We start from the raw sequence: 12950 nt of genomic DNA on the forward strand, positions 1-12950 counted from the left end.
TGTACAGAAAAAGAAAGAAAAAACACATTAAAAAAAAAAAAAAAAAAAAAAAAAAAGATCGGGACAAAGTGGGAGGACACTGCACTCTGATTCGTGGTTTAGGTTACGGCATGGGAAAAGGGACAATTCCGACCTTACAAGGCGAACGATACCTACTTGTGTATGAGACTCTGTGAGTGATATCGCGACTTGCTGACCTGTCCAGGATGTACCTTGCTGGACATGGGCACCAGTGCGACCCGAAAGAGAAGAAGTGGGTAAAGATAATGAATGATTTTTTTTTTTTATGTAACACAGTTCAAAGGTGCTGCCCCTGCCAGCTCCTTGCAGATGTTGGAGTCTACCATGGCCTAAGATTCATAACTGGTTCTAACTACCATACCCATTATCTACACGTAGGCTCTCACAGCAGCACATCTTCATCTATAAGTCACTCCTTGGTGTGCTGCCTTTTTATTTCTCCTCCCAGTCATGTCGTCAGTGCAGTTACAGCGTGCGCACTCAGGCCATCATTACCTGCGTTCCCTCAATCCGGTCTGAACTCAGCAAAAATACTTATTCTTTCTCTGCTCCTGTAACCTGAAACACCTTGCAAAAAGAGCTTAAGCTGTCCACTTTGATTTCTTTAAGGTATTTTAAACAATTTATAAGGTCAATAGAAAAATTAATATGTATTGTTTTATAACACTACTTTTATTTCTGTTGCATTTTAGTCTTTATTGTTGTCTGTACTTTATATGTTGTCTGACTAAAACAGGCGTCTTGCAAATGAGACTATTAGAGACTAACCTGTAAAAATAAAGGTTGAATTAAAAACGTAGCTATCAATGTATATTCTAACAAATGAACAAAAACCAGGGGATTATTCAAATAAATACATTAAATAAATTGCACAAATCAAATGTTTTAACAGCTTTTTTTTCTTAGAGTCACAGATGTTTACAATACGAGTATTAGATTTATGATATGCTGTAGTTTTTTTTTTTGTGCACAGTTAAGCCCAGTAATAACAGTATCTGTTTGAAACTTTGATCTAATATAGCGATTATTATTTTTGGATTTGACAGAAAAACATATATGACACACTGCTGTCATGAAGAGAAGCCCTGTTTTTATTTCATTCGACGTGACGTCATCCAAACATTCTTGTACAGTGTGTTCACGTGACCAAGTACCCAGATGAATAAATTTCCTAAAACTCAAAATATGTGAGTTACTATATTGTTTTTGTTGTCCAATCTGTCTTTTATCACTTTTTTACTGTCACTGTCTTTATTGCGACAAAAAAAACATATAGAACTCTCTCCTGAATATTATTTGTATTTATTGCTTTATCAAATGACAAATCATAATTTTATGATACGTCATAGCTGTAAAATGCTAAGTCATAATGAGTTAGAAGATCGTTTCTGACCTCATAGTGACGGAAATGGGCTTTTATATAACTCGAAATTAATAAATCAGATAATAAATTGTTGAAATCAGGTCTCTCTTGTAAATGAGTCCTCGAGACTCAATGGGATTTACCTGTATAAATAAAGGTTGAATAAATAATTAAATGTCTTTCCTACTTTCCACTTCGCTAGGTGGCGGTAAAGAAGTTTTTGTTTTGTTGCCAAACTTCAAATAGGAAAACAGAAGAAGAAGAAAAAATAACAAACGAAGAAGAAAATTTACTTCCTAATGTTTATTTGATGGTGGATTATGTCGCCATTAATTTACCAGATGTAAACTGCTGATTTTCTGAGAGGGACTAGATGAGGACCACGGCGGGTTAAAATCTGATGTTTGTTTTTTTTAATGTCCGATTTATTTAGCTAAATACTGAAGCTAACTAAGCTAGCTGCTTAGCTTCACCCAGCGGTGGTGCGTTTAAGGACACATTGTTTTTCCAGCAACACATGATAAAATAACTTTTTATGTCTGTGGCTGTTCTGTAACCAGCAGACAGGATGATTAAGTTCGTGTTGATGGTGAACCAGCAGGGTCAGACCAGACTCTCCAGGTACTACGAGCCGGTGGAGCTGAGCAGGAGGGCGGCGCTGGAAGCCGCTGCTGTTCGCTGCTGCCTGAGCCGCCACAAGGACCAGGTACCTGCTGGTACTTCTATGCTTCAAACCGAAACAAGCTGTTGGAGCCTTTTAACTCTGCCTCATGTCTCTCCTCAGTGTTCCTTTGTGGAGTATAAAGACTTTAGGCTGGTTTATCGTCAGTATGCTGCTCTTTATGTGGTGATGGGAGTCACACATGGCGAGGTAAATTAATATAAATAAAGCATTTTGTACCACCTCATGCTTTCGTCACTTCACGTTTGACAACAATTTTGTTTCATCTGGACTCCTGCAGAACGAGCTGTCCATCTACGAACTGATTCAGAACTTTGTGGAAGTTCTGGACAAGTACTTCAGTCGTGTGGTGAGTTCAAGACCCTCTTCAACTAAACTTAAGTCAGGGTGCCCATGTAACTTTTTGGAAAAGACCTTTGACCCTTCCCAGATTGATGGGGCACCACAGCTGCTGCTCTAAGAAAAAAAAAAATCTTGCCGACTTTGTCTTGGTGTCAACACACCTGTATGCTGCAGAAACGTTAATGCATTAACGGTGGACATGTTTAATGAATTATTAAACCGTTGTCGTTTGTCTCCCAACAGAGTGAACTTGACGTATCCTTAGTGCAGCAGAAAACAGGATCTTTATAAGCTGCTGATAAATCTGTAAATGACATCGAAAAGCATCATAAAGTAACACGCCTGTGTGTTGAGCTTTCTTTGACCCCATGACCTGATCAGATCATGTTCAACTTGGACTCGGTCCACATCATCCTGGACGAGATGATCCAGAACGGCCACATCGTGGAGACGAACAAGAGCCGCGTCCTCGCTCCGCTCACCGCCATCAACAAGATGGTGGACGGGTGACAGATCAATAAGTTTATCAATCAGTGGTTTGACGTTAAGACTTCCTGTTCTGAATGCTTATAAACTGAATAAATCAGTTCGTAGTAAAATTTATCCCTGAGGGAAACAGCCTTTTGTTGGATTGTATTTTATAACTTTTTAAGAATAAAATTATGTTTTTGTCACTCTATGGTTGAAGATTAATAAAAATCCTTCAGGGTTCTGAATCTTTACACCAGATTTACAATATTTAGTTCCAAGTGAACTTTTACAGAATTTTCTTGTTGTAGTTGAACGTTCTGATTGGGTTTCTACACATTTTCCAAATTTAAACTCATTTGTCGGTGGGTATCTATATTTGAGTTTAAAAGTACGGTTTTTTGGGAAATGTTCTGTACAGAGGTGAACAGCAGTGAACATCATCCCAATTAAGTTTTAAAGCCTGGGTCCACGTTTTCTATACAAATATGTACAGTATCTGGAAAACCTGCATCTGTAATGAAATGGGAATAAAATTCAGTACAATTATAATTCATAATCTGCAGTTATTAAAATAATGTGCCACCGCAAGTTTTAAAGATATTTTATCTTTTAGAAAATGGCAATGTGGAACCAAAACACGTTTTATGAGCTGCCGTCAGAATAAACGGGTTTCTGCTCCGTTGGTCGACAGACTCAAATGAAAACACAAGACTCCGTCTTTACTTCATACTTTGCAAACATTTTAATGATTATTTTTTGGAGCATACACATTTGAAAATATCTGTTTACCCCAAACTGCAACTTCAGTTAAATAAATGTTTATAATATACAAAGAAAATACAGGGAGAGCAGAGCTTTTTGTTGTTGTCTCATCTTTAAATGTGCATCGCACACAACCAGTGTTTTGTTTTTATGTCTTTGTAGCTCGTCAGAAATTAAACACAAAAAGCTCTTTGAACTTTGACCTTTCTATCGGGTCAGAAACAAACCGAAAACCTGTCGCACACGCAGAAGTGAAATGTAACTGAAGACGAACTGAAAACAAGTCGAGGAGGAAAAACGAAAGCGAGCACGACTGATGGAAAACTAAAAGTCGAACCAGGCACTGGACCGAACAGACGCGCACGCACACGCAGACACACACCAGCCTGCAGGATCAGAGAGGGTGTCAGGAGCGAGGACTGAAGATGTTTCCACAACCTGAACCTCTCCATCCAGCAGACTGTCCGTCCGCCCGTCTATCAGTCACTTGGCTGGTTGCCCCGGCAACACGGACAGATGATTTCTATTTTTGAGGCGCATGCTCAGCGTGACAGCAGCAAAGGTCGAAGGTCAGTTGAGATGGAAGCCCTTCTCCATGGTGGCAGCTAACAGACGCTCCCTCATGATGTCCTCGGAGGAATACTCGGGAAGCTTCAGATAGTGGACACACGTGTTGACAGAGGGATAACTCAAGTCGGTGGCGTCCACCTGAGGACGGCAGGAAGTCAAGGTTAGGGTAAAACCCTACGTTATATTGTAGTTAACACAGAACCACAGTGGAGAAAAAACAACTAAACAATGCTAATCACCTTAGCTTCTCTATGGTGTTTCCAATGTTAAGTTAGCGTCTATGCTAATCTTAGGCAGTTTATGATTACAAGGGTTTTCTGGAGTGTTTTTGTTCTTTATTAGACATAAAATTAGATAAATCTGTTAATTTTCAAGGAGCTATAATCATAAATTTTAACACTCAGTCTTTTGAGTCGAGACAGGAGGTGCCTGAAGACTCCCACCCGTAGACTCAACCGCTTCACCCTTTTAAACTGAGCGAATGTACCTTTCTGACGATAGTGAGGCGCGGATGCAGGTTGGCGAGGCCGCCGGGGGGTAGCGTGGAGCAGCCGGTGGTGAACTGCAGGAAGGCTTTCCTTTCATCAGACGACATCCCACATAGAACTCTAACAAAGCGCTGAAAGCCGGGGCTGCAGAGAGGATTAAAAACAAAAACCAATCACTCAAATCATCCCTTTATTTTTACAAATATCCTCTGCAGAGAGAGCGGTGCAGCACCTGTCTCTGGTGTAGCCAAGCTTTGGTTCGGTGTAACTGATGATGTCATCGGCATTCCAGGAAGGTGATTGGTTGCCACAGAGGATCATCTGCACTTCTTTAGGACTGAAGGAGCTCAACTTCTCCATCGGAAACACGCGATTAAAACCCTCTGAGGAGCAAATAACAGGATTAGTCTCGCTTTTATTCAACATAATTACTGAATAAAAATATATTTTAAAAACAATTTAAAAAAACTAAAGAGGAAGTTAATTTTAAATAAGATAAATACACGATTTTAATGAGAATGGAAGAGACAGCGTTAACTGACAAAGCTGTAAAAATTAAAAGATGTTAAAAAGAGAAACTACAGGGGTGTGTGTGTGTGTGTGTGTGTGTGTGTGTGTGTGTGTGTGTACCTTTGAAGGCCTCCATCTGTTTCTGGATGCCAGTGTGCATACAGAAGTCAAACATCAGCTCCACGTACTCCTCGGCGTTCTCCATGGTCACCATCTGCATCAACAGAGAAGAACTGATGTGAGGAGACGGTCAACGTTCTGTCTCACGGGCCGCCACCTCGCACCATCAGATGTTTGATTAATTTTTTAAACAAACATCAGAATCCAACCGAGCCTCCCCCCCGTCTGTCCACACCCTTCTTTTTTTTTAAATCCTAAATTCTTCTAGTCTTCCATCCAAAGTCCTTTATTTGTGGTCTTTTCTGACACCGAGGTCCAAACGGGCTGCAGGCTCTTTAAAGTGGCGGTGCTCAGAACGCTCAAAAGGCAACATAGAAAAATATTTTTAAATGTTTCTATGAACCTGATAAATTAACATCATGAACTGCTAAAACAAATAAATTTTAAGCTTATTCAGAAAAGTATACAGGCTTGGCTAAATGTACACAAAAGACAGATGGCAGGAAATTAACACTTCTAGAATAAAAATTTCTGTAATGATTTGTGGTTGAAATGATGAAAAACAAAATAAAGCTTCAGGGTAACTTGGAAACCTTTAACTATTATCTTTTAAAAGCTGCACCTTTAATCTTTGTGAGGTTTATAAGGAAGTTGATGAACTAAAACTGCGCAAACGTTTAGATTCCCTCGTTTCTTTTTCTTGTCAGGAAGATTTTATTATAACAAAATAAAATTAGGGTTGAATTTAAAATTTTTGTACCGTCCTGTTTGTCTCATTTTAAATGAAACAATCAGTGGTTTGAGCTCTGGATTGATCTGAATTAATGACTTTAAAAAAAAGGAAGAATACAAACGACTGATGTGGAAATTAGTCGAAGTAAATTCTAACTGGATTCACATTTTAAAATACAAAAACATAATGCACTTATAGGTTTAGATAAAGCAACGACTCAGCTGGGATCTTTCTGGACTGTATATTAGCAAATATTCAGTTTATACTGTTAATCAAATTTAACAAATTACATTAAACCAAATCACCATTCACAGTTTAATGAAAATAGTTATTTTGTGAAACAAAATGAGCTGCGAGGTTTTTGTTTCGTCTCAGATTTATGTTTCACCTAAAAAAGCTGAAGAGTTTAACCGTTGTGCGCGTCTTACCTCGTCGTCTCCGTTGGGTTTGAGATCCACCGCAGAGAAACCGTGAACTTTGGACGACGGACAGAACTGGAAGTTTAATCTGTTCGAGAAGAGAAGTGTCAGAAAAATCACATTCAGGCTGCAGTTCTGACCCGAAATACACAAAAAACAAACACGGAACAATCACAAACCAGAACCTTCTTCTTCTGACTCAAAACAAAGTGTTGCAACTTCACCAACGTCCGCTTTACGACAAATTCTGGATTATTTATTTAGAAAAACCCAAACCAACGAGGACAGTTTGGGTCCTCCAGCAAAATTACGACGACTTACAAACATTTGTATTTGGGCTCGGTGGTTCGGTGCAAAACTCGTGTCTTCTACTAGAAGTTTTCAGATTTTTCAGCTGATTTTTTAAAAATAAAATCTGGTGGAAATTGACTAATTCATCGTCTGTTTATTCTTTGTCTTTTCTTGCCTGTTAGGTGTGGATTTTTATGGATTTTTATGGATTTATTGTTTTATTGTTTATTTTCAGTGTTGCTGGACAACTGTTTTATTGTATTGCACTGTACAGGGTTTAATAAATAAAATGAGATTTGATCTGTTAAGTTTTATACAAGGTATGTTCAAGTGAAATTATTCAGACTTATTTTCCCCTCAGTACCGTATTTTTCGGACTATAAGGCACACTTAAAATAATTACATTTTCTCAAAAATCAGCAGTGAGCCTTATAATCCGGTGCACCTTATGGATTAATTCTGGTTGTGCTTACTGACCTCGAACCAATTTTATGTGCTACACGACACTCAAAAATCTGTAAAATGTTTCAGTTTCGCTTAATGCGCCTTACAGTCCGAAAAATATGGTAATTATTATTTTTTATCGTTTATCGGTGTGTGTTTTACCCCAGATCCTCGATGCTGAGGGGAGGTCCGGAGCCCAGCGGGTTCCTCAGCATCAAGTCCTGCAGTCTCGTATTCTTCTCGTCCTCAGACAGAGTCTTGCTGGATAAGATCTGTCTCCTCTTCAGCGCCAGTTCCTTCACCTCCTTCAGGAAACCGACTCTGGACAAAGAAGATCCAGAAAGATCAGAACCTGCAGAGGAAGTGGACTCCCTGTACGCACAGTCCGTGTGGAGGGATTATATCGACACAAGAAGTGATGTCCCGCCTGTAAAGAGGCGGATTAGAAGAAAAGTTCTGACCTGTGTGGGTTGACGAGCTGGAAGTCGTCCCACGTCAGGATGCCGTGGTACCAGGCGGGCGGTTTACGTTTAGGAGGGTCCATGATGAACTCGGACTTCGAGTCCTCGTCGAAGCTGCCCACTGAGAACGTCTCCTGACTCTCCTCTGTGGACGCTTCCGACTGCACCTCTGATAGCACATGGGACCGCTCGGGTCCGTGCCCCGGCAGCGAGCTGCGGGACTGGTACAGCAGCTTGCTCATGTTGGATTTAATGTCCCCCATGCAGAGCAGCTTGAAGAAGGGCTGAGAGACCGGCAGGTCCACCAGACGGTTATCCTGGATGCACTTGGCTAAAAAGACCCCCAGGAAGTGGAAGAGCTTGGTGATTCGGTCCAGCTCCTCGCTGTCCTGGGGGAACGGAGCAGGAAACAGTCCACAAGAACGCTGCACGTAAAATCCTGGAGGCTTCAGACCACCACCCAGGTCCACCTAAAACCAGCAGGGACACAAAGAACTGGGATCAGTTTATTAACTCCAGTAAACCTCGTTTGATTTGTTAGTTTGTGGGAATTTTTTTATCATTACCAAAACAATCTCTCGCTTATGATCTTTAATCCTGTTTTTCTTTTCTTCTAGTTTTACCACACGCATCACAGGATTGTGAATTATTTTAACATTTCACATCATTAGTGACAAAAAACTTGGACTCAACCAGATTCAGGATGGCTGCTACAGAGAAGTGAGATAACTAAACACAAATGGCTCCGACTCGGTCAGTTTTTCAGACGTTGAGCTAAAATTTGTCGACGTTGCAGCTGGGAGTCACTCAACACGTACCGATTGCTGCACACCGATTTAAACTGGGCTTTTAATATTAAGATGGTATTTTTATTTTTAGGCCTGATGAAATCTGTTCCTAAAGAGTCCTGGGACGCAAATCAAGGGGCAAACCAGGTCCGTGATTTAATTCCAGCTGGTTTCCAACAAGACTGAGCAAATTTTATCATCAAAGAAACTAAACGGTGTTTCCTTTTGATTCCTCAGGCTCAATCGTTTTAACCTGATGTGAAAAAAAAAAAGTTAAATTTGAAATAAGAACCATAAAATGTCCTCATTTTGAAATAACGACAGTAATAAAAACTAAAATCCACTTTAGTTCAAACAACGTCAGATGTTTTCAACGTTTCTGGGACTGACCTGTCGCGACTCGTCGTCGGGGAAGTCGTCGTCGCACAGCCAGATACCGAGAGACGTCCTCTGAAACTCAGCAGCAATCAGAGCGTAAAACTCCAGAGTCGGACCGAGACCGGTCCCTTCCTCTCCCTGAAACTCCACCTGGACACGAGGAACATGTTCACATCTGTTATTTTCTGCCGGGACGTGAATAAAATTATCTTCGGAGTCGTAACGACGAATAGAAAACATTCAAACTGCTGTTCAGTGTTGGTTTGAGGCGACCTCTCACCTCCAGGACGGACTTCCTGTCAGCATGGATCTGCATGACTGACTCAGCCCACTCCATCATGGACTCCCCTCGGGGGACTTTGACCCGCTCGTGTTTCAGACGACCCACCCTGAAGTCTCCTGGGTCGTCCCGCCGTACTGTGGTGGAGGGTCGGGAACGTTCCATGGTGGCCTCCCGTCGGTTCTGAAGCCACACAATCGCCCTGGAGATGCACAAACCAGACAGTTAAAGAGCTTTGTCCTGCGGTTCCCAACCAAATGTTTATTTCAGATGTGATGCAGACCCGTGCCCCAGAAACTCTCACCTGGAGGCCCCAAAGGCAGTGCAGGTGAAATACAGCTGTCTGGTCTCAAAGGGGATGAGGAAAGGACACTTGGAGGTGAGCTGCTCACACCAGTCAGGCAGAGCTCCGCTGGCAACGGCCAAAGGTTCCTGAAGAAAAACACAAAACGACACTTTGATCAGAAACAAACTCGCCTCTAAAACCCAACAGGTTCTTTTATTCATTTCCCTGAAAGAGTCTTCACAAGGGATCAACGAAGTCCTGTCTAATCTAATCTGAGGTGCATGAGACTTCCTTTAGTGTTAATCTGAGCTGACAGGTGTAGCGTGCTAAGGGCTAGGTTAGCTGCCCTTGACTACAATATATTTAAATAAAAGGGTTCCCTCTTTTTTTATTTAAATTACAGCCATGTGACCGAGGTAACTATGCGTGGATTGTTTAATCAGTGACATGAGACGTTAATTTCCTTTGACCCATCAGAATAAATGCGGTCATTTATTGAACAGAATCAAAATTTAACATCAAAACATTGTACACTTGATTAGCTGATCTGGTTCTGATTAATAAAACTTGGCACATTTTACTTAATAAGACAACAGGACATTGAAGAAGGCATCTAGGCTACTGGCAAAATAGCAGAGTTTAAAGATGGGAAATGAAGGAGTTTAAATGGAGAGAAAAGATGGATGAGGGAAAGTGTGTTGACTAGGAATGGCACCCTTCATCCGACCCCAGCTCAGCCCCGGTACACTCGATGCGTGGCGACTCGTTACCTTTGCAGAAGATAAATCAGCTCCGGTACAGAGATCCGTTTCAACGCTACCTTTCAGCGTCTCCGGTCAGGATGGCTGAGAATCATCCGAAGTAGTGACGGTACTCCGTTCAACAGAATAAGCTTCCTTAGGAGTAGTAGGGCGTTACGCCCGGGTGAGTTCACGGCGAGGCGCTGTGACTCCAGCTGGGATGGACGGACCCTTGTCTCACGGTCAAATCCATCAGCTATTGATTAAATCTGAAAGTTCCTTAGGAACTCTCAGGAAGACTTCAGTCAGAGATTCCACTCAGAAGTGAAGGACTCCATGAAAGACTCAAGAAGACCCCAGGAAGACTCCGGTCAAAGACTCAAGAAGACAAAAGACTCACTACTCAGAAGTTCCAGGAAGTGTGGACTCTTAAAGAGTTCTCACTTCCGGTCACTTCAGGACTTCCTGATTGGTTGAAACAACCAACAGGGGGTGGTTCTAGTGATGTCAGAGGGCCATTACAAGTCAAGAAAACAGCAGGAATGTTTTAGAGACTTTCAGTACAGACAGAAGACATGTTATGGCGAAGTGAGAGAAAGCAGGTGCCAGTAGCTTCTTATTTACCGTCTGCTAGGTTTAAAAACAATCCACTTCGTTCTAATAACTCTTTTCTGACTTTCGACCGACATCACTACTTTTCATTTCAGACAGAAGATCAAAATGCATAATTACTTTGTAAAATAGACATTTAACTTGATTTCTAATTTAAATGAGGATTAAAAAATCATTAATATTGTTTCACAGTTGATTTAAAATGGAGTGGTTCACTTCAACATTTAGAAATTGTATGAACTAAACACACTTTTGATTCATCAAGATATTATAAAATAGTGATGATAATATAAAAGAAGAGTGTTCTTTCAATTGAGTCAGAGTCAGAGTTTCTTTATTGTCATTCGCACCTCATGTGGTACATGTGGTGGAGCGATTGATTACTTCAGGATACAATTAGACAGTCTCTGGATGAGCTAATTTGTATTTCTGGATTCAAATCAATGAAATAACAGTTCCTGTCCCATGAAGGTCTTCAGAGGCAGGTTTTGGTTGGAGGCTGAGTTCACTACACAGGCGTTTTGATGAAGGAACGGCAGGAAAAAGTCAAGTTTGTTGAAATAAATAAATAAATTTAAAAAATATGCTTGAAGTATTAGTTTTTCTAAACTCCACGTGGTTGAATAATTTCATCACATTTGCAACACCCATCAGAACTTCTCGCTTTAATATTTTTGCTAAATTGTGCCTGAAGTTTTATGCAAATCTAAATCACAGAAAAAGAGAAACATCTTCAGAGAAAATAAAACATCGGGTCAAATAGAAGCAGTTTTTGAACGTTTTGACTCCCAAAGAAGGTAAAAGCAGTGCCTTCCTGTTAATATTTCTGCAGTCTGAAAAATTCTGATGGATTTGTGGGTCGCAGAGACTCCAGCACAACTACTGATGGAACATCAACAATAAAGCTTGTTTAAGTGGAGAGAAAGTAGTAATCAAAAAAATCTAGTGTTTTGTTTTACTGTCACAGAAGTTGATAAATGTACACAAAATGTTAGAAGACGCTGACCTCTATCTGCTGGAGAATCTTGGTGGTGACCTTCTTGCTGGTGAACTCCTCTGAAGATGCGTTGAACTGCAGCTCATCAACATCTGCACACAGGTTTGAAAGATCACCAACAGACAAATATTTCTCTGCTTCCAACATTTAATGATTGTTCAGACTCATCAAGTGAATAGTCCTCATTTTTGTTTACAGCTAAATTCAGCGATCAGTTATCGAAGTAGAGCTTGTTGCATCCGATCTTAGTTCAAACTTTAGCTTCAACAGACTACTCGAGTAATCTACACATCGATTCCTAGGACATCTATCGAGTTTTTAAATTTCACGTCGAGTATTCGTAGTGACGTCATTATGTCACATGTCACGTGATCCGCACCGAGCGCGGGTTAGCTAGTAAAAGCTACAAAATGGATTCCTCCATACGGACAGATGGCATGGATCAGGCCCAGTCTTGGTAAAAAGGTAAAAATGCATCGATAGTGTGGAAATATTTCACTAAAGATTAATCCTCCGGTTCAACTACCGTTTGCAAAATCTGCAAAGCTGTGCCGTGTGAAATTCTGTGACCATCGTATTTTGTGACCGTAGGGGGCAGTGTTGCATGCACTGTTGCAGGTCACAGAATATGGTGTAACACCGGGTCCAATCGACCGAACCAGAACCAGCTTCCTTCTGACCTTGTTCACAAACAAAAAGCAAAAAATATTAATCTCTAAACCTATAAAAAAACCTAGAAAACATAATCTGTAAAACTAAACCTAATGCGGAGCACCACGGGCGATGGTGCGGGGTGGTCGTCTGCCCCACTGGTTTCAAGTTTAGTTTTTTATGTGCTGCACGTTTCTTTCACTTTTGCAGCTTAATAATAATAATAGTTTTGGTTTTCCTGTGATTTATTTGCAGTATGATAAATGGTAGGAGCATAATATACGTTCCCGATGTTTTGTTGGTCTTTTTATGTAAACAATAAATTAAGTTTTTTTGCGGTTTTATTTTATTGATTTATTGCATCTTGAGATCCTATGACATCATCAACTACTCGAGTTCTACTAGTTTTATTATGTTAATGTCGAGTTTAAAAATTATGTAGTCGTTCAACCCCTAGTTTCAACATTCCCCAACGCTCCACTCCTCCCCTAAAACGACTGTCGACTCTGCTGTCCTTGCTTTAAATCGACTCCGGTAGAAA

General features: G+C 40.6%; 2 protein-coding genes across 4 annotated transcripts in view; one reads left to right on the forward strand and one right to left on the reverse strand.

Moving 5' to 3' along the window:
- The first annotated feature begins 1634 nt into the window (after positions 1-1634).
- Positions 1635-3011, forward strand: ap4s1 (adaptor related protein complex 4 subunit sigma 1). Its single transcript, XM_037694690.1, has 6 exons — positions 1635-1786; positions 1948-2090; positions 2169-2255; positions 2347-2415; positions 2652-2663; positions 2790-3011. The coding sequence occupies exons 2-6, from the start codon at positions 1953-1955 to the stop codon at positions 2916-2918; spliced, it is 435 nt and encodes a 144-aa protein (XP_037550618.1). The 5' UTR covers positions 1635-1786; positions 1948-1952; the 3' UTR covers positions 2919-3011.
- Positions 3012-3597: 586 nt separating this feature from the next.
- Positions 3598-12950, reverse strand: part of hectd1 (HECT domain containing 1) — a 38606-nt gene continuing 29253 nt past the window's right edge. For all 3 annotated transcript variants that reach the window (XM_037694948.1, XM_037694947.1, XM_037694946.1), the window contains exons 34-44: positions 11768-11850; positions 9428-9555; positions 9124-9325; positions 8856-8993; positions 7678-8147; positions 7379-7537; positions 6491-6569; positions 5330-5423; positions 4932-5082; positions 4699-4843; positions 3598-4349 (exon numbers count right to left, since the gene is read on the reverse strand). In XM_037694948.1, coding sequence (XP_037550876.1) covers positions 4212-4349; positions 4699-4843; positions 4932-5082; positions 5330-5423; positions 6491-6569; positions 7379-7537; positions 7678-8147; positions 8856-8993; positions 9124-9325; positions 9428-9555; positions 11768-11850 — 1787 coding nt within the window. In that variant the 3' untranslated portion in view covers positions 3598-4211. The remainder of the gene's footprint in view (positions 4350-4698; positions 4844-4931; positions 5083-5329; positions 5424-6490; positions 6570-7378; positions 7538-7677; positions 8148-8855; positions 8994-9123; positions 9326-9427; positions 9556-11767; positions 11851-12950) is intronic.

Source organism: Nematolebias whitei, chromosome 21 (assembly GCF_014905685.2).
Source record: "Nematolebias whitei isolate Nwh7 chromosome 21, NemWhi1, whole genome shotgun sequence".
Classification (NCBI taxonomy): domain Eukaryota; kingdom Metazoa; phylum Chordata; class Actinopteri; order Cyprinodontiformes; family Rivulidae; genus Nematolebias; species Nematolebias whitei.